Genomic DNA, 20005 nt, shown 5'->3' with positions numbered 1-20005 from the left:
AAAAAAAAAAAAAAAAAATGGCTGTACGTTCAATACTCTTTCTTCCATGAATTGACTTCCCAGCCTTAATACCTTCTTCTTCGCAGGCATGTAGCTTGAGGAAAGTAAAGCAGGACTAGCCATGGGGCTGTTCACTGTGGGAAGCGAGCCAGAACGCGCCCCTGACAGGAATCCGTGGACTAAGCAGCCTTTCAGGCCTTGGCCCCGATCCCAGGAAAGAAGAGCAAGGGGCTTTCCACCTGCCCCAAGCCTCACCCGGACACCAGGCCTCTCGGGTTCCAGCCGCTGGGGCTCCGCCTCCAAAGCCGGCCACCTCCTCTCCGCGCCTTTTCCCCGCCCCTCCCCTCACGCTCGACGGGCTCGCTCCCGCGCAGGGCACGCGGGCGGCGCGCGAGCACGCGGACGCGGAAGGAAGGCCGACAGGGCACTCCACCGCGGTGGCGAGCGCGCAGGCGCCTTCCTGGGACCCGCTGCGGCGCGAAACCCCGCGTTCCGCGGGCGGCGGGGTAAGGGGTCGGGTCACTGCTGTTCTGGGGTGCCCGGCAGGGGTGGGGAGAGACGGGCTGGCGGCCCGGCTTCCGGCACCGCTTCGCTCAGAGGAACGGCACGCGAGGCCTCCGCAGACCAGCCCTTAGGCTCGCTTGGGAGTCGGCTGGGGGACGCGGTGATGGTGGGGGGACCCTGGGCTGGAGCGGCTTGGCACCCTTGTTCCTGCGGTCCTGAGGGTCTGGCCCGCCGGAGAAAGGGAGAGACACATCAGGAGGGGTCCCTTTGGCGAGACGTGCTCACCTGGGATAGCAGTAGTCCCTGGCTGTGGTGTCCACCTGGGGGAGGCACCTTTCAGGCTGAAAGGAGCAAGTTCAGCCCTGGGACGTGGACGGCAGACTTTTTTTTTTCTGTCCAGACGCACCCTCGGGGCAAAGTAGGACGGAAAACTCCTCTGCTGCCCGCGTGGCAACTTCGTGGCGCGAGGATGGGTTAGGAAGTTACTGTGCTTTGCTTTACAGATGGGAAAAGTAATAACCCTTTTTACTGTTCAAGGAGAAGAGATCGGTTAAAAGTCTCACAGAATATCTTTGACCATAAAGGACTCAGTAAAATTAGGTACTTCCCTTCACACACGAAGATCTCCATTCAGCAAATATAATACTTTATGAGTACCTGCTTTCTGCCAACATTGTTCTAAGCGCAGGGAACCCAGCCACGACTAAGGTAGGAGGATCCCTCCTTGCCTGGAGCTTATATTCTAGTTGGCAAATAAATGTAATTTCCTTTATACTTTTTAATTGGAATATAACATGTACAAGAAAATACGGTACACAAATCATAAATTGTAACTAGTTGATTTATCATTAAGTAAACACATCTTTTAACCACCACTCAAATCAGGAAGCAACATTCACAGCATCTTCTCAGAAGACCTTCCTGGAGACCTCTCCCAATCGCCATCCCCTTTCCTCCCCAAAGGTAACCTCTCTCCTGATTTCTAACACCACAGATTAGTTTTGCCTATTTATGAGCCTTTTGTAAATGGAACCATATGATGTGCATTCTTTGGTGTCTAGCTTTTTAAACTCAAGATTATGTTTGTGAGATTGTTTCATGTGTGAAAATATAATTTCTGATAGTGAAAAGAGTTAGGAAGAAAATAAAAGAAGGTAACGGTACAAACAGTAAGAAGTGGAAACCTTAGTAAGGGTGGTCAGGGATGAACTTTCTGAGGGGAAGACTTGAGGTATAAGATGAATGACAAAAGATTGGCCAGTGAGCTGACTTAAGAGCGTTCCAAGCAAAGGGAATAGAATTGGAAAGGAACTGAGGTATGAATGAAATGGGTAGGTTCTAGAAAGAGGGAAGACCTTGTGGGAAAGTGGGAGGAGATGAAATTGGAGAGGTAGGCAGGATCTTATGGCTGAGGTACTTGGATTTTATTCTAAGCGTAATATATTAGGCCAGGAAGAGATGTTTTTTGTTTTTTGCGGTACGCGGGCCTCTCACTGTTGTGGCCTCTCCCGTTGTGGAGCACAGGCTCCAGACGCGCAGGCTCAGTGGCCATGGCTCACGCGCCTAGCCGCTCCGCGGCATGTGGGATCTTCCCGGACCGGGGCACGAACCCGTGTCCCCTGCATTGGCAGGCGTACTCTCAACCACTGCGCCACCAGGGAAGCCCAGGAAGAGATGTTTTTGATGTCCTTCAGTTTCTAACATGAGCCACTTGTGGAGGATGTGAAGACCTACCCATTTTACTCATTAAAGAAACCCTACAAAAGTGGCAATACTTGTCACTTACTGGGGATTAGGACATGTTGGGAGACGAAATCATCTTTTGTATTGTCAGGATTTATATTAATTTAGATACATAATATGCATCCAAAAATCAGATTTAAAACACAGTTTAGAAATTAGTTATCTGTTCTCCACTCTAAAATATTCTTTTCAGGTTGTTGCTTAGCTTCTGCTTGAACCTTTCAAAGAGAAACTCCTTTCTCAAGAAGCAGCTCATTTAATTTTTGGACGGCTCTAGTTGTTAGAAAAATTTTTCTAATATTTAATCTAATATTGGTCATCAGTTCTGGATCCATACAGAACTGATAATTATCATCTGTTATCTGTTGCCTCCCTTTAAATACTCAAGCAGTTGATTTTTGTTGTTTTTTTCACATTTAAGTGCAGAACTTTGAACTTATCCCTGTAATGATTTCTGGAGTTAGATTTGGTCCATCATAGATGTTGTCCAAATCTTTTTGGATATGATTCTTTCATCTGTCAGCTGTTCCACCTTTGTGCTTCTTTTTAATTTTTAATTTTTTTATTTTTTAATTTATTTGTTTATTTTTGGCTGTGTTGGGTCTTTGTTGCTGTGCGCAGGCTTCCTCTACTTGGGGCTACTCTTTTTTGTTGTTGAGGTGTGCGGGCTTCTCACTGAGGTGGCTTCTCTTGTTGCAGAGCATGGGCTCTAGGCACACAGGCTTCAGTCGTTGTGGCTTGCGGGCTCTAGAGCGCACGCTCAGTAGTTGTGGTGCACGGGCTCAGCTGCTCTGCGGCATGTGGGATCTTACCAGACCAGGGCTCGAACCCATGTCCCCTGCATTGGCAGGTGGACTCCTAACCACTGCACCACCAGGGAAGCCCCATCTTTGTGCTTTTAACAAACTTGATCAGAAAAGTTCCGTGGTGGCCTAGTGGTTAGGATTCCTTGCTTTCACTGCGGGGGGCCTGGGTTCAATCCCTGGTTGGGGAACTGAGATCCCGCAAGCCACGCGGTGCAGCCAAAAAACAAAAAAACTTGATCAGCATGTTATTAGTTAAGCATTGTGTTCTTTTAAAGTTTATTATGATTGTTACATGTTGTGGATTATTGATTTAACTTGTTTGTATTAGTGATTTAAATTTCCAAGATGGAATATTAGTTAAGCTGTATTTTTAAATCCAGGAATTAGCATTTGTAAAGTCAATTTTAAACTTGATATCTCAGCAGAAAATAGAGGGTTGTATTGCAATTCTGAAATATATAGTGCAATGCGTTGTTAAAAGGGGTTTTTCGAGTTAGACTAAAAAAGGATTTGAAAAGTTTATAAATGGCCTATAAACTGTGTCAAACCTGAAATCAGCATCGGAAAGTGATTTAATTTTAATTTTTCCTCCTACCTTGCCTCTGTGGTAGAATTTCTAATGAACAGTGGAATGATCAAAGGTGGATGCAGTAGGAGGGAGGAAAGAAAAAGGGAATTTACATAAACCAAATTTGAATAATATAGTCACACAGCCTTATTAAATGCTTTGAGTCATTCTACCTGATTGAGATGCTAGACTTACTAGTTCTAGAGTTGGCCCTTGCTATTTTTAAGTAAGAAAATACTTTTTTGACCTGTAGGTAGAATATGCCAATTTTTCCCTAAAATTTTCATTTATATATTAATTGCATTTTTCTGAATATATGTAAATTAAATTATATCCTGTGGTTAAAACGGCCCATGATTTTTCGAATCTTTGAACTTTTAGAACCCCGACCCAATAGGGAAAAAGTAAAAAAAAATGAAGCATGTAAGTGATTAATTATATTTTACTGCTTTTGTATTTTCTCTTAAGAGTTGGGGCTATTCTTATTGATTCTGACAAAGGTTCATTCTCTAGAATGGAAAGTAGGTGTAGTTAGTTCAAGTATATTTTGGAAGAAAAGAAAAATCAAACTACATAAATTACTTTAGTGGAAGATTTTCTCAAGCTGAATATAAAGATAAAAGTCCTCTTTCTGTCTACACCAAAGGTAAAATCACCCCTTTGTTTATCTTTGTGGTCTTGTTTTTACCTGTAGGTAAAAATTCTCTGTTTAGAACTGACCTACTATCTACATATCTGTGTTGTTTTTCTTCACTCAGAAATATTTCCTTGTGAGAGCAGATCCTTACTATATCTTTAGATATATTGAGTCACATTTAATAGGGAGAGAGCTACATTTTGAGGTACATTTCCCAACTAGAGGACTAGGGGATAAGAAACTTAAAATTATCCCCTTTCCTCGATTCCCCACCTCCGCTTCCCCCACTTCTCCACCTTTCTACTTGGTTTAATGGGTTTGTTGTTGTAGGTACTATGCTCAGCTAACTCTTGGTATCTTTTTTCTTTTTTTCTGCAGGCTACTTCTTCATAGACATAAAAATCAGTATTTGACTGGAAACAAAGCATCACTTAAAATCCTCTCAAATTCCTGATTCCAAAGAATTGATAACATTTCTCTGATCAAGAAAAGAAGTGATTGACTGCGTGTTAAAAGTATTCCAGCATTGGTCCTGTTATTTTTCCTCTCCCTAAATTTGAGAAGAACTATGGAGAAATGCTACTTGATGACAGCTGTTGTCTTACTAGGACTAACAGTACGGTGGACAGTTTCTCTTAATTCTTACTCAGGTAATGCATTTTTCGTTTAAGATAGGTAAATAATTTTTTGAATAATTTTTCTTGTTTGTTTTTTGAGGTTTTTAGTTTTTGGTAATAGTTTATAGTCTTCTGACCAGGACAGAGAAGAATTTTAGGTTTTATTGGTGTAGTCAAGAAAATACACTTAAGCATCTAATTCTAATAAATAGAATTTGTATAAGAGCTAAATAGAAGCATGGGCTTTGTGATAATGATAAAACAAAGATGTGTTTTAACTGGGAAGATGACAGGTTGAGAAACAATTATCTATTAGGCATTGAAGAGAGAAATGAGCTAGTACTTCAAAGGGGGAGCTAGTACTTCAAAGGGGGAGCAGGCTTTTTTGTTTGTTTAGGGTAGAGAAGGCATGTTACTACATTGAAAGGAAGAGATCAGTGGAGAATAAGATTGGGGATGATGTGAGAGAAAGGGAGGAGGAATTGATGGAGTGTGGTCCTGGAGGCTGGGGATGTGATTAAATTTAACCTTGTGAGTATTTATTTAATACTTTTCATGTTCCAGGCATTATGCTAAGTGCTAGAAATTCCAGGTGAATACTTAAATATTTAACGGCTCCAGTACTTAAAGAGTCCACATTTTAGTAGATAAGTAGTCACAATACAATGTGATAATTATAATGTTGAAGTATGTGTGAGGTTCAAAGGCAACATAGAGAAATGAGTGATCAGGATGCACTGGAGAAAACTTTTCAGAGAAGATGATTTTTGAGTTCAAGGTTTGAAGGATGAGTTGGAATTTGCTAGGCAAATGAAATGGGGAAGATATTCTAGACAGCAGAACATGTGCAAAGACATGGTAGATGGCATGAGAGCATGGTTAGAAGTGTTTGGTATTGGATAGCATAAAAAGAAGGAACGAAAAGGATGGGGAGGGATGGCTAGAGGTTTGGCTATACAGTTAGCTGAGGAAATTATTTGTGTCTTAGAAAAATAACTTTCATTGTAATTAGAAATGATTGTAGCAAGAAGGTTGGGTGTAAAGAGACAAATGAGACAATCTTAATAATAGAAGTAAGAGCTACTCTTTTTTAAGTATTTACCAAATGCTAGACACTGAGCATTTTCCTTAATACCATACCACTGAAGATAGGTATTATCTCTAATTTACAAGTGGAAAATGAGACAACCAATAAATGACAACTGGGACTCAAATATAGTTATATTTTATTCCAGAGTCAGTGCTTTAACTCTGCTCTCTGGCCTCTGAGAAAGAAGTCTTGAACTAAGGCAGTTAGTTGAAAGATGGAGAAATGAATTTAAGGAATACTGAGGAAGTAAAATCACTTGAATGCAGCCATAGACTTGGGTTCAAATCTTAGTTCTTTCACCTGTTGGTTGCCTGATCTTGGAGAAGGTTCTTAATCTTCATGAACCTTGTGTACCTCTTCTACAAAGTATGAATATTAATATGTACTTTAACAGAGTTGTTGTGAGGATTGAGATAATATGTATGGATTGTGCTTTATTTTTAGTAATGTAGGAATATAATCAGCACATTAGTGGTTCATAACTGTTTTCTTATTTGATCCTGAAATCAGATCATTTAACTCCAAAATATTTACCGAGTGTCTGCTGTGCAGCAAAAATAGGTCTTGCTGGTGATCATATCTTTAGGTCTGGTCTTTAGGGTGACCAAGAATAATACATGGTATGTACCTGTGATATTGTGATTCATAATAAGACATATATATTTGGTCTTCATCTGTGGTTTTGGCACAGAGCTCCTAAAACTGCTGGAATTTTCTAAGTGAGATGATAAAGTTGTTTTTTGTTATGTTAATGAGGTGGCTTTGGGTCCCCCACTTAAGGATGGAGGCTGGTTGCTAGACAAACCAACCTTATGCTTAGAGGGTGGGAACTTTCAATCCCACCCCCTGATTTCTGGGGAGGGGAGGGGAAGGGTTAGAGATTGAATCATTGCCTATGGCCAGTGATTTAATTAGTTATGCTTATATAATGAAGCCTCTATTAAAACCCAAAAGGACTGGATTTGGAGGGCTTCTGGGTTGGTGAACACGTGGAGATGCGGGTAGAGTGGCATGCCTGGAGAGGGCATGGAAGCTCTGCTCTCCTTTCCCCACATCTTGCTCTATGCATCTCTTCCATCTGGCTGTTCCCAACTTACATCCTTTTATAATAAACCAGTAACCTAGTTAAGAAAAATGTTTCTCTGAGTTCTGTGAGCCACTCTAGCAAATTGACCGAACCTAAAGAGGAGATTGTGGGTACCTCTGATCTATAGCCTGTCAGTCAGAAGTACGTGTGATAACCTGGATTTGCCATTGACACCCTGAGTTGAAGGGGGCAACCTGCAACCTGTAGGCAGTGGGTCTTGACAGTGGTGTCTGAAGTGGGGGTGGGGTATGGAATGCAGTCTTGTAGGACTGAACCCATAACTTATAGGATCTAATGCTATCTCCAGGTGGATAGTGTCAGAATTTAGTTGAGATATAGGATACCCAGGTGGTGTCCAGAGAATTGCTTGCTGGATGTGTGTGGGAACCCCCCGCCCCGAAATGTTGTAATTGGGTCTTAGAATCACACTTTTACTTCCCTAGAGAAGTTCACAGTCTAGTGGGTAGGGCAGACATGTAGATATATATTACATTAAAATACAGTGTGGTATAAACAAAGTAGACTGGGAGCACAAGGGACTTCTAATTCAGATGAGAAAGGCTTAGAATGCAGTAAGTTCCCTACATACGAACCTTCAAATTGTGAACTTTCAAAGATGCGGACGTGTGTTCGCCTGTCCAATCACGTAAATTAGTTCACGTGACTGGCGTACCTTGTCACGTGTGTGCATCCTCTACAAGTGGCTGTGCTTTTGTGTACTTTACTGTACAGTACTGTATAGAGTACAGTAGCACAGTATCTTTATTTCAAGCCCAGGATGTCCAGAAGCAAGTGTAAAAGCAGCAGTGACATAGCTGGTACTGCTAAGAAGTGCCAGGAATTGGAGGCCCAGAGAAAGGACGAAGAGAGACAAGAGGAAGAAGAAGTAACTGAAGAACCGTAGAGATTCACGACGCAGGAAATGGCAAGGGGATTTTCTTTATTTGAGGAGGCAGTTAGTTTTGAGGCACAGGACCCGAACGTAGAATGGTACACGAAGGTTGCAACAGCCGTTCAGAATGCAATTCAGTGCTACCGTGTCATCTATGATGAGAAAAAAAGAGCTACTGCCCAGACATCACTGGATTGTTTCTTCAAGAGGGTAGGTAGAATTGAATCCAGCAAGGAACCAGAACCTGTGCCGTCAACGTAAGGGCTGAGTGAAATTGCAGCTTGCCCTCTGTCTCCTATCACTGACGATCCTTCAGCTCTACCATCTCCCACCTCTTCTCCCTCCTCCAGCCAGTAACTCTTCTTGCCTGTTCACTTGATGCCAGCCCCTGTATGCTGGCTGTTGTGCTGCACTACTATACTTTTCAGGGTACTGTACTGTAAGATTAAAAGTGTTTTCTTTATTTTTTGTGTTCGTTTGCTTTTTATGTATTATTTGTGTGAAAAGTATTATACCTATTACAGTACAGTACTATATAGCCGATTGTGTTAGTTGGGTACCTAGGCTAACTTTGTTGGACTTAACGAACATGCTCTTGGAATGGAACTCATTAGTGTGTAGGGGATTTGCTGTATAACATTAAAGTTTGTTCTAAAAGGGAGGGAAGAATTTTACTAGGCAGAAAAGGAGGTGAGGAGAGTACTCCAGTAAGAGGAAATAGCACGACCAAGGGATGAGAGTTCTTTGAGGTTTGGTGAGGATGTAGGTGTGACTGGAATACAGGGTGCATGGTAAGTGGAACAGTAAGAGATGGGGTGGCAGAAATAAATTTGAGGCAGACTGTGAGCCGAAGTAACGTGTGAGGGATTTATCTTTTGGGCAATAGAGGTTTTTAAGCCGGGAATTCACATAATCAGATTTGTTTTTTAAGAAGACAGCTTTAGAGGCAGCATGGTGTTTGGAGTAGAACGTGTAGAGACTGATGGTAGCATCTATGTGCAGTGGCCTCATGTGTGTTTATAATGCTTATCTGAAGTTGTTATGCATAGCTGGTTTCAGTGGTCTTGGAAAGGGATGATGAGGGCCTGGACTAAGTGACTAAATTTGAGAGCCATATTAGGTAAAAATGTGACTAAATTTGAGAGCCACATTAGGTAAAAATCAGCAAAATTTAATGACTAATTGTATGCAAGGATGAATAAGAAGGAAGAGTTTGAGAATGAGTCTGGTTTCTAAGTTTAGAGATACTGAGACTGAAAACTGAGAGGTAGGGCAGATTCAGTGGGGGAAGGTAATGAATTCTCTTTTGGTTATGTTAAGATTTGGGTGCATTTTAGTCATATAAAAAAGCAGGAATTTTGGGAGATGCACTTTGGCTGGGGGCACAGGAACACATAAATCCATCTTCAGCTGGTCACAGAGAACACTTTGTTATTAGAGTTAGTTTCTAGCTTCATACTCCAAATGCAGCCTGGTGGTGACCTTGGCAGGGCCAAGAGCAGGACTTCTTTTTCTTGGCTAGAATCAAAGTAGGCAGATTGTATTTTGTCCAATTTCTCTTTAAGCTCATGCCTAACCTCAGAGCTAGAACAAAGCAAGTGCAAGAGATGAACCAGAAATCATTTGTGCCAATTCCTAGAGCCAATTTTATGTAGGTGGTCCATTCTGAGCCTTTCTAGTATTGAGGCACTTCCCAAGTGGGAGGGTTCCTATTACTCCACATTCTTCACAGCATTTGGTAGTGTTAAACTTCTGAATTTTTGCCAGGCTGGAGTGTGTGAAATGATATTTTATTGTGATTTTAATTTTAATTTCCTTCATTGCTGAATTCATTTATTTATTTTGAATTTCATTTCTAAAAGATTGAGCATACTTTTGTGTTTATTAGTCATTTGTATTTCCTTCTCTGTGATATTTGCTTATGTCATTTGTACATTTATATAATTTTTTTTCTTATGTATTCTATATTTTGGCTTTTGTTTTTTTCCTATGTGTTCTGTATTCTGGAAGCTAACCTTTGTACAAGTTGCAGATATCTTCTCCCAGGTAATGGCTTATCTTTTCACACTTTACAGTGTCTTTTGGTGAACAAGAATTTTTGACTTTAAAATAATGAAATTTACCAATCTTTTTCCTTTACGATTTGTGCTTTTGTATCTTTAAGAAATCCTTCCCTACTTCTGGGTCACAAAGATATTTTTCTAAAATTTTCTTCTAAAAATTGTAAGATTTGGGAATTCCCTGGCGGTCCAGTGGTTAGGACTCTGTGCTTTCAATGCTGAGGGTGTGGGTTCAATCCCTGGTCAGGGAACTAAGATCCTGCAAGCCACGTTGCGTGGCCCACAAAAAAAAAAAAAAAATTGTAAGATTTGTCCTTCCTGTTTAAGTCTTTATCTCCTTAGAACTGAACTTTATGTATAACATGTGAGTTAGGGAGCCATTAAAAAATTTTTTTTTTCACATGGATAAAAACAGTTGTTTCAGCTCATTTATTGACTAGTCCATCCTTTCCCATAAATCTGCACTACCAGCTCTGTCTATATCAGGTTTTCATACACACAAGGGTCTGTTTCTGGCTCTCCATTCTGATCCATTGTTTCATCACTGCCATGTCTTATTACTATAATTTTACCTTGTCTTGATATGTTGTGAGGCAAGTTCTCCCACCTGATAGTTCCACTTCACTGGTGTCTGAGCTATTCTGGGCTTTTCTCTTTCATATTGTAGTAGGAAGAATTTCTTAAATGGTCCCCCAAAGATGTCCTGCCTTAATCCCCAGAACCTGTGAAAATGATGAGATCTATTTGGGAGTGATTATGTTATGTCATATGACATAATTGACTTTAAGATAGAGAGATTGCATTGGATTATCCAGGTTTGCCCACTGTAATCACATGAGACCTTAAAAGCAGAGAACTTGCTCCAGTTGACAGTAGAAGGGAACCCTGGAGAGATTCAGATCATAAGGACTCAGCACTTTTGCTGGTTTGACAATGGAGGGGGCCATGTGAGAAGGAATAGGAGTGGCCTCTAGTTGCAGAGAGTAGCCCCCAGCAAGATACAGCGACCTCAGACCTGCAGCCAATCGCCTGAATGAACTTGGAACTGAATTCTTTCCCCAGGCCTCCAGGTAAGCGTCTAGACTGGCTGACACCTTATTTTGGCCTTGTGAGCCCTGAACAGAGAACCAAGTTATGCCCACCCAGACTTCTGACCTGTAGAACTATTAGATTACAAAAGAATATTGGTTTAAAATGCTAATTTTGTAATAATTGTTATGCAGCAATAGAAAGCTAGTACATACATGTGTCTTTTTTTGGCTGATGGGATCTTAGTTCCCTGACCAGGGATTGAATGGCAGTGAAAGCGCCGAGTCACAACCACTGGACCATCAGGGAATTCCCCATATATGTCTTTTTTAAAAATCAGATTGTTAAAGTCCTATGAAAAACCCTGTTGGGATTTTGACTGGAATTATATTCTATACTATTGATTAATTTGGGTGGAATTGACAATCATTACCATAGTAGGCAGGGCTTCTGATTCATTAAGATGGTATGCTTCTCCATTTATTTGTCTTCTTTAATGTCTTTCAACAAAATTTTATATTTTCTACATGAAAGTCTTATACATCCTTTCTCAGATGTATTCCTAGGTGTCTTAAATATCTTTTCTTCCTCACCATTGTAGATGGTATCTTTTAAAAAATTGCTTTTCTAAATGCTTTTTCCAGGGGTATAAAAATGTGGTTTATTTTTTAATATTTGGTAACTTTCCTAAACTTGTAATTCTAATAATTTCTCTGAAGTATTTTTTGGATCTTCTGTGTAAAATAAAGTGATCTATGAATAATGACAGTATTATTTCTTCTTTTCTACTTCCTACCCTTTTTATTTCCTTTTTCTTGTCTTCTTAATTCTAGGACCTTATTACAGTGTTGAATAGAAGTAGTGATTCTGGCTTCTTTCTCTTGTTCCTAATTTTAATAGATGCTTTTAATTTACCATTGAGTATGTTTTTGTTCTTTCTAGCATTGCACCAACCTTGCATTCCTAGAATAACTCTATTTGTGTTATATTATCTTTTTTTAAAAATATATTGATAGATTTGGCTTATTAATTTTTTATTTATGATTTTAGCATCCATGCTTACAAATAAAATTGGCCTGCATTTTACTTCCTTGAAATGCCTTTGTCAGATTTGTTATCAAGGATGTGCTAGCCACATAAAATGAATTAGGGAGTATACCCTCTTTCCTAAAATCTGGAATAGTACTCAAGACTGGAATTGTTTTTGGTTTGAAATATATATTCTCCAGTTTAATAGTCTGCATATATCCATTTACTTAATATCAGTTGTTTTGATTCAGATTTTTTATATTCTTACTGATTTTTGCCCAGTTGATCTACCAGTTATTGAGAGAGCTGCAGTTTCTTTTCGTAGTTCTGTCAATTTTTGTTTGAATATTTTGAATCTATATTATTAGGTGATTTAGAATATTTTTCCTTGTGACTTGAATTTCATGACATCATTGTCATGTCCCTGTTTATTTACAGTAATGCTTTTGTCTTAAAGTCTATTTCCTGTAAAATTAATATAGCTTTACTAGTTTTCTTTAGGTTAATTTTTGCTTGGTATATCTTCTTCTATTCTCTTACCCTCTACCTCTGAATCCCTGTGATTTAAATATGTCTAACCAATTCCCCTCCCTAATTCCATTTTCTCTCCCCTACTGATTTGGAAGCTATACTTTATTTTGTTCTTTCAGGGCTTACTCTGGAGATTTTCACATACATATTTAACTTAACAAAACCTAAAATTCATATTTATATCCTCTTTTTGAACAACACTAGGACGTTATAATGTTTTAACTCTAGTTACAAATCTTCACCTCCTGCCTCAAATTAAAACAGTATTATTGCCTAGGATTTCAGTTCTTTCATGATTTTAGATGTTAGTCACTGTTATTTTATACAATTTATAGTTACCCAGTTTTACCCTCATTTTCTTTTTACCCTTCCTTCTTACATAGTACATCTTCCTTTGAGATCATTTTCTTTCTTCCTGGGAGGTATTTTTTGGGAGGTATTTTTTTTTTTAGTGAGAGTCTGTTACTGGCAAACTCCATTTTTGTCTGAAAATACCTTTATTTTGCTCTTTGTTGTAAAGTTTTTCTGGGTATGGAATTCTGTATTGACAGTTATTTTCTGTTAATACTTTGAAAATCTTCTCTCATTGTTTTTTAGTTTCTGTTGCTTATGTTCAGACATCAGCTGTCATTTTAATTGTTATTCCTTAGTAGGTGATTTGTCTTTTCTCTCTTGCTGCAATTTCACACACAAAATTTCTAATTTTGACAGATATATTATTTTCTTTGCACTCTTTATCTCAAGAGAAAGTTAAATTAATATCAGGGTATAGGGTTAAATAATTTTAAAAAATCACACCATTTCAGTATTACTAGTGTACATAATCAAATGCTTAATGGGAATCAAGTAGAGGACAGCATGCATATATAATACTTTTCTATCCCTGTGGCTTACATACATTACTTATTCTAACATTTCTCTCCTAAAGTCTGAGTTTACTCAGTTACTTCCCTCATCTGAAAACAGGACTCCTGTTACTTATTTTATTTATTTATTTATTTATTTTTGGCTGTGTTGGGTCTTCGTTGCTGCTGCGGGCTTTCTGTAGTTGCTGCGAGCGGGGTCTACTCTTCGTTGTGGTGCACGGGCTTCTCCTTGAGGTGGCTTCTCTTGTTGCAGAGCGTGGGCTCTAGGTGCACGGGCTTCAGTAGTTGTGACATGCAGGCTCAGTAGTTGTGGCTCATGGACTCTAGAGCGCAGGCTCAGTAGTTGTGGCACACGGGCTTAGTTGCTCTGTGGCATGTGAGATCTTCCCGGAGCAGGGCTCAAACCTGTGTCCCCTGCATTGGCAGGCGGATTCGTAACCACTGCGCCACCAGGAAAGTCCTGTTACTTATTTTAGACCTTACTCTTAAGAGTATAGAGTTTACTTAAAAAACTAAAAATAGAGTTACTGTATGATCCAGTGATCCCAATCCTGGGCATATATCTGGCGAAAACTATAATTTGAAAAGATACATGCACCCCAGTGTTCATTGCAGTAGTATATACAATGGAAGGAACCTAAATGTCCATTGACAGATGAATGGTTAAAGAATATGTACAATAGACTATTACTCAGTCATAAAAAAGAATGAAATAATGCTGTTTGCAGCAATATGGATGGACCTAGAGATTATCGTACTAAGTGAAGTAAGCCTGACAGACAAATATCATGATATTGCTTGTATATGGAATCTAAGAAAAATGATACAAATGAACTTACTTATAAAACAGAAATAGACTCACAGACATAGAAAACAAATATATGGTTACCAAAGGGGAAAGGGAGAGGAGGGATAAATTAGGAGTTTGGGATTAACATACACACTACTATATATATATAAAATAGATAACCAACAAGGACCTACTGTATAGCACAGGGACCTATACTAAATATCTTGTAATAATCTATAAGGGAAAAGAATTTTTAAAAGCATAGATATATATGTATGTATAAGTGAATGACTTTGCTGTATACCTGAAACTAACACCTCATTGTAGATCAACTATACTTCAAAAACAAAAAAGTTAAACCTTACTCTTAAATTGTTTTCTAAGAAAGTCAACAGAACAAGAGTATTTTTGGATCACTATGTAAGAGGAGTATTGTTATTGCATATTAAAATATTTGTAGCATCTTTTGTAGGTGGTTATATATTTTTGTCATTTTTCAGATAAGAAAAATAAAAATGCTAAATACTAAGAAAAATGGTAATTCTGTCAGAGTTCTCAACTCCATCGTAAACAGTGTGACATTTAGTGTTCACGTGTGACGAACTTCTATATCAGAGGAGGCTGGGAGGATTACTGAATGAGTGTAACATCTGTGACTCCGTTGAGATTTTTTTCCCTCTATTAATTAAAATACTTATTTTGGTTATAATTTGCTTTTAACATGCTTATTTTAGTTTGCTTTCTGTTTTTCTTGTTTTAAGATTGTAATTAGGAAGCACTGGAGTGAGGAAGCTCAGGTGAGCTTGGTTAGTATTAGTCCGTTATTTCTTCTTTTGAAATGCACATACTGTATAGTTTCTCAGCTTACCCATTGTTATTTGTAATGTTTCTTCTCACTCACTAAGAATATATAAAAGGGGGATTATTATGGAAAATTTTAACCAAATTCTCTTCCCTTAGAATGTTTAAAGTTTCAATGTAAAGGCAATTAGTATGTATTGTTATCAAAGAAACTACTTGTTTTTTAAATTCTAACATAATTCTGAATAGTTCAGCAATTAATAAAATGAACATTTAAGTGGTGCTTAAGCCCATTTTCCTAAGAATGAGACAAAATTGAAGCTTTGTAAATGTACATTAATACGTTTTCTTTATGTAATTCTGAATCTCATGTAAATGAATTTGTAGAATTAATCACAGTAGAAGGAATCCATTTTGCCCTTCCCAAGTGAAGCTCCCATAGGTACAGTTGGGTTGCTCTTCTGGGTTGCTTTAAGGGCACTTTAGCAGTTTTAAAAACTTAAGTACTAATTTCATAGCCAGTGTCAGCTGAATTTATTGAAGTAGGTCAGACTGGATAGAAACTTGTTTCTCAACCCTGAAGAGAGTCATTATCCACTCTTCTCTTTGTTAGAGAATGGTAATAAATTCTTCCACACTGACCCCAAGTCTAGAGCAATTTCAGAAAATCTAGATAGTTGGATTTTTTCAGGTGTAGGAAACTACTTAAGATCCTCTATGACTTAAGTAGTTTCCTATGCCCACTGTATAGGTATTATCCCAGTGGGCAAAAAACAAGCAAACAAAAGCAAAAGAAAAAAAATAAAAATCAATTCCTTTCTCCCTGTAGATAGCAGCTGTATCACCAAAAAGAGAAACTACCCCCACAGCACACACACATCTATAAAGTGCATGTGTAAAGATGCAGTTAATTCAGTGGGAAATTATTTTCCTTCTTTAAAAAAATTGTAAGTTAATCCCCCCCTCCTGTTCAGTTAACTGAGCAAGTTTTAACTGAAAGTATGTACTATATGCCCAAGCAGTATGTTTCCTGTGAACTCTGGAAAAATCACATTCTATGTCCACCGGAATTAAAATTCTTATTCTTATTAGAAAATAGTATAATCATGTGACAAAATATATGATACTGAAAATATAAGTATTATGAGAAGTCAATATATATTTTTTCCTTTTTAAAATCTACTTGACTTACCTATTTTGATTTCTGCATTTTTTCACATGCTGTTTATTAAACAGAAGGAGGAGATATAGCTCTGAGATACTGTGGTAATGGGTTTTCAATTCACTAAACAATTGATATATTTCAAGTTTGGTATTTATTTTTTGTTATGGCTATTGTCTTCTATTTCCTATTCAAATCATGGCTCTACTGTTTACTCTCTGACAAGGACGCAGGTATTGAGATTTAACGCCGGTGGGTTTGAATGTTACTAGCTGTGTCTTATTGGCTGTGTGACACTGGGCAAGTTATTTTAAAATTTCAGGGTCTCAGTCTCCTCGTCAGTAAAATGCTGGTAAAATCAGAGGTTGCAGATCAAATGAGTTACATCTAAAGCTCTTGGCATTTTATTTTGCTCTTAAGTACTTAATAAAGTTTTCACTACTGCAGTTGCTAATAATTCATTTTCCGTAATCACTCTGATAATCCCTAGCCTAATATGAAGAAAATAAGTATTTCAACACTTGCTTGTTAGACTTACTGTAATGAATAATAAAATAATATATATAAGTATGATGTCTATAGTTTGCCCTTAATAAATATTAGTTCTAAGAAGTCAATAATTAATGATCAGTATGTTTTTAATTTATAAGGGAAGGTTTTGTGGAGAATTTGGCAGTTGGGATAGTTCTTAAAGGTTGGATACGAGTTGATAAAAGAGGTGTATGAGTAGGGAGAGGAAGTAAGCAGCATGAGCAGAGGCTTGGAATTTCAAAATGCCAGATAGTAACTTAAAGATGTTTTGAGACAAGAACCAGTATATGGGCATTGTGTTAAAGTAGCCTTCGCATAATTAATTGGTCTGCCATCACAAACTGCTTAGTGTTGCACATTCAGTAAGTGGAAAATCAGGGACTCAAAAATTCAAATCTTTTTGAACTTAAAATCCTTGCTATATCATACTGATAATATTGACATCCTTCCTACATCATCATTCACTGAGAATCTGCTAGGTGCAGTTACATCCTGAGAATGCAAAAATGAATAAGATATGGTACTTTCTAAGAGAGAGATGGGTAGGTTTGTGTGTGTGTATACATGTGCCTGTACTGTGGGTAATGTTTTGCGGCAGTCACTCAATGTGTATATGCTTTGGAGATGTTAATCTGCTTTTCCCATGATTATCTCATACTTGGGAGTATCTCCTCGGGTGGAGATGCTAGCATTTAAAGATTAGTGGTATAATACAGCTGTTAAATGCAAAAAATCTACTTAATGTAGTGTTCTAACGCTGGAGAACGTCTGGGTTAGAGTTCGGTGATTGATAACGTATCATTCACCAATGTGGCACACCTTCCCAATGGATTAATGAATATATTTGACTATATGTGATTTTCACTTGCTGATTAAGAAACCTGTGTCTGTACTGTACCTATTTGGGCCTTCTCACAGTTTTGTAGTCAACTGCTAGCTAAATAGTGGTTGTTTACTATTTACTAAATGGAATTACCTTTATATCATTTAAAATGATTTAAGGTTAACAACCTACCTTAACCAAGTTGTGAGGCAATACACAGTAGGAGCCCAGAACATGGATTATGGACCTAGTCTGCCTGGGTTCCAGTCCAGACTCTGCTATTCATTACCTGGGTGACCATCGCCTCTGTTTTGCTAGCTGTAAAGTGGGGATGATAATAATAACTGCGCCATTGTTGTATTTGGTATGTAGTAGACACTGTCAATTGTTAGTTATTAAAGATCCATTATCCCTTATTTGCAATTTTGAAGTAAAATAAAAACTATAAAGTGGCAGTTTTTGTTTGATTTTTTTTTTTTTTTTTTTTGGCGGTACGCGGGCTTCTCACTGTTGTGGCCTCTCCCGTTGCGGAGCACAGGCTCCGGATGCGCAGACTCAGCGGCCATGGCTCACGGTCCCAGCCGCTCAGCGGCATGTGGGATCTTATAAGCACGGGGCACAAACCCGTGTCCCCTGCATCGGCAGGCGGACTCTTAACCACCGCGCCACCAGGGAAGCCCGTGGCAGTTTTTATATAACTCATTTGACATCAAAGCCTGACCTAACCAATGTCTTTGCAATATATAGTCCGTTTTTGGTTCTGTACTTGACCGTAAGTTATTTATATTTAGCTTGTAAAAGTCCTTGGTAAAATATAGACGTTTGTTATTATTGTTTTATGATACTTATTGGACAGTATAGTTGACAGTCTTTCTCATGAAGTAAAAATAAACTTGGATATTTTATGATTAGTATTATCAACTAATTAATTAAAAACTAATTAAGGGACTTCCCTGGTGGTCCAGTGGTTAAGACTCCGTGCTTCCATGCAGGGGGTGCAGGTCTGGTCCCTGGTTGGGGAACTAAGATCCCACATGCCGTGCGGCATGGCCAAAAAAAAAAAAAAAAAAGAAACTAATGTTAATAACTAATTAATGTTAACAATATTTATTGAATGTTTATGTGTGCCAGGTACTATACAGGTTATTTTATGTTCATTATTTTCTTTATTCCAACAGTCCTTTAGGTGACAGTATTGCTTCTGTTTTTAATGTACTGAGGCTTAGGGAGGTTAAGTCATTTGCTCGGGGTTACACAGTCACTCAGTGTGCTAGCAGTGCTAGGATTCAGACGTCATCTCTCTGACTTTTTAGGTAACTTCTGTGTTCTTTTCCTCCACCTATACTCTCTCTATAATTTAGAAAATTTTCATAAGGATTTTATTTCATAAGGAAATAAAATCACTGATATACTAAAGTGTATTTTTATTTTGCTTTTTTTACCTTTCATCTTAGGTGCTGGAAAGCCCCCTATGTTTGGTGATTATGAAGCTCAGAGACACTGGCAAGAGATTACTATTAATTTACCGATCAAACAATGGTATGGATAATTTTAACTTGATTTTATTGTTTATCGGTCAGTTAATGTAGATTATTTGAAGATACTTAAAAGGAAAATATGCTATTTCTTCATCTTCAGAATCCTCATCTTCCTGTATACTGATGTCACATATATTACCCTGCATATTGCCGGTTCATTTTGAAATTTCATCCTCCTGAAAGTTACCCATATATTTAGTTACCAGCTGGAATCTGGTGCTGAACTAGAACTTTGAGGATAGGACACTGTATGCCGTGGAAGCTCCTCAGGACATAAACTGTGGAAGTTTATGGACTAAGAGTATTTCTTCTGGAGGTTTCGCAAAGCTTCCTCCTGTAAGGAACATACTAGATGAAAAAAAGCAGTAGCTTAGTGGTAAAGAGTGTAGGGCTAGAGTCAGACTGCCAGACTTCAGATCAAGGCTTGTACCCTTTACTAGCCGTGTGAGCTTTTGCAAGTTATTTAACTATCTCTGCCACAGTTTTATCACTCATAGAATGGAAATAATAGAATACATATTTCACTGGGTTATTGTGAGGATTGAATAAAATGATTCATTTAAAGCACTTTAGACCAGTGCCTGAAGTGTAATGAGTTCTCAATAAATGTTAGCTGCAGTTATATCTCACAGAAATCCATGCACTGTCATTTTTGTTGAACACATTCTGATAACAATTGATGACAGTATTTTTTTACTTATTAGGTGCCTGGTAGATTATTGATTAAACCTGGCTGTGCAAACTGTTTATATTGTTCTGTTGATTGCTTTGGTCACTGCTTTTTTTTTTTTTTTTTTTGCGGCACGCGGGCCTCTCACCGCCGTGGCCTCTCCCGCCATGGAGCACAGGCTCTGGACGCACAGGCCCAGCGGCCATGGCTCACGGCCCCAACCGCTCTGCG

General features: G+C 38.5%; 1 protein-coding gene across 3 annotated transcripts in view; it reads left to right on the top strand.

The window, feature by feature from the left end:
• Positions 1–410: 410 nt before the first annotated feature.
• Positions 411–20005, top strand: part of ALG6 (ALG6 alpha-1,3-glucosyltransferase) — a 58125-nt gene continuing 38530 nt past the window's right edge. Inside the window, exons 1-5 of one of the 3 annotated variants that reach the window (XM_089921551.1) lie at positions 417–506; positions 1042–1212; positions 1390–1467; positions 4637–4908; positions 19021–19105. In XM_089921551.1, the coding sequence (XP_089777677.1) occupies positions 4827–4908; positions 19021–19105 (167 nt within the window). In that variant the 5' untranslated portion in view covers positions 417–506; positions 1042–1212; positions 1390–1467; positions 4637–4826. Of the gene's footprint in view, positions 507–1041; positions 1213–1389; positions 1468–4636; positions 4909–13026; positions 15056–19020; positions 19106–20005 lie in introns of those variants that run through there. The other 2 variants (XM_022581243.3, XM_089921558.1) reach the window with 2 other exon arrangements.

This window comes from Delphinapterus leucas, chromosome 1, assembly GCF_059928025.1.
Source record: "Delphinapterus leucas isolate spDelLeu-1000000601 "Yukka" chromosome 1, BTC_Dleu_Yukka2, whole genome shotgun sequence".
NCBI classification, from domain to species: Eukaryota; Metazoa; Chordata; class Mammalia; order Artiodactyla; family Monodontidae; genus Delphinapterus; species Delphinapterus leucas.
Note: the sequence above shows the minus strand (reverse complement) of the source record. Positions and strands in the feature narration are given on the sequence as shown.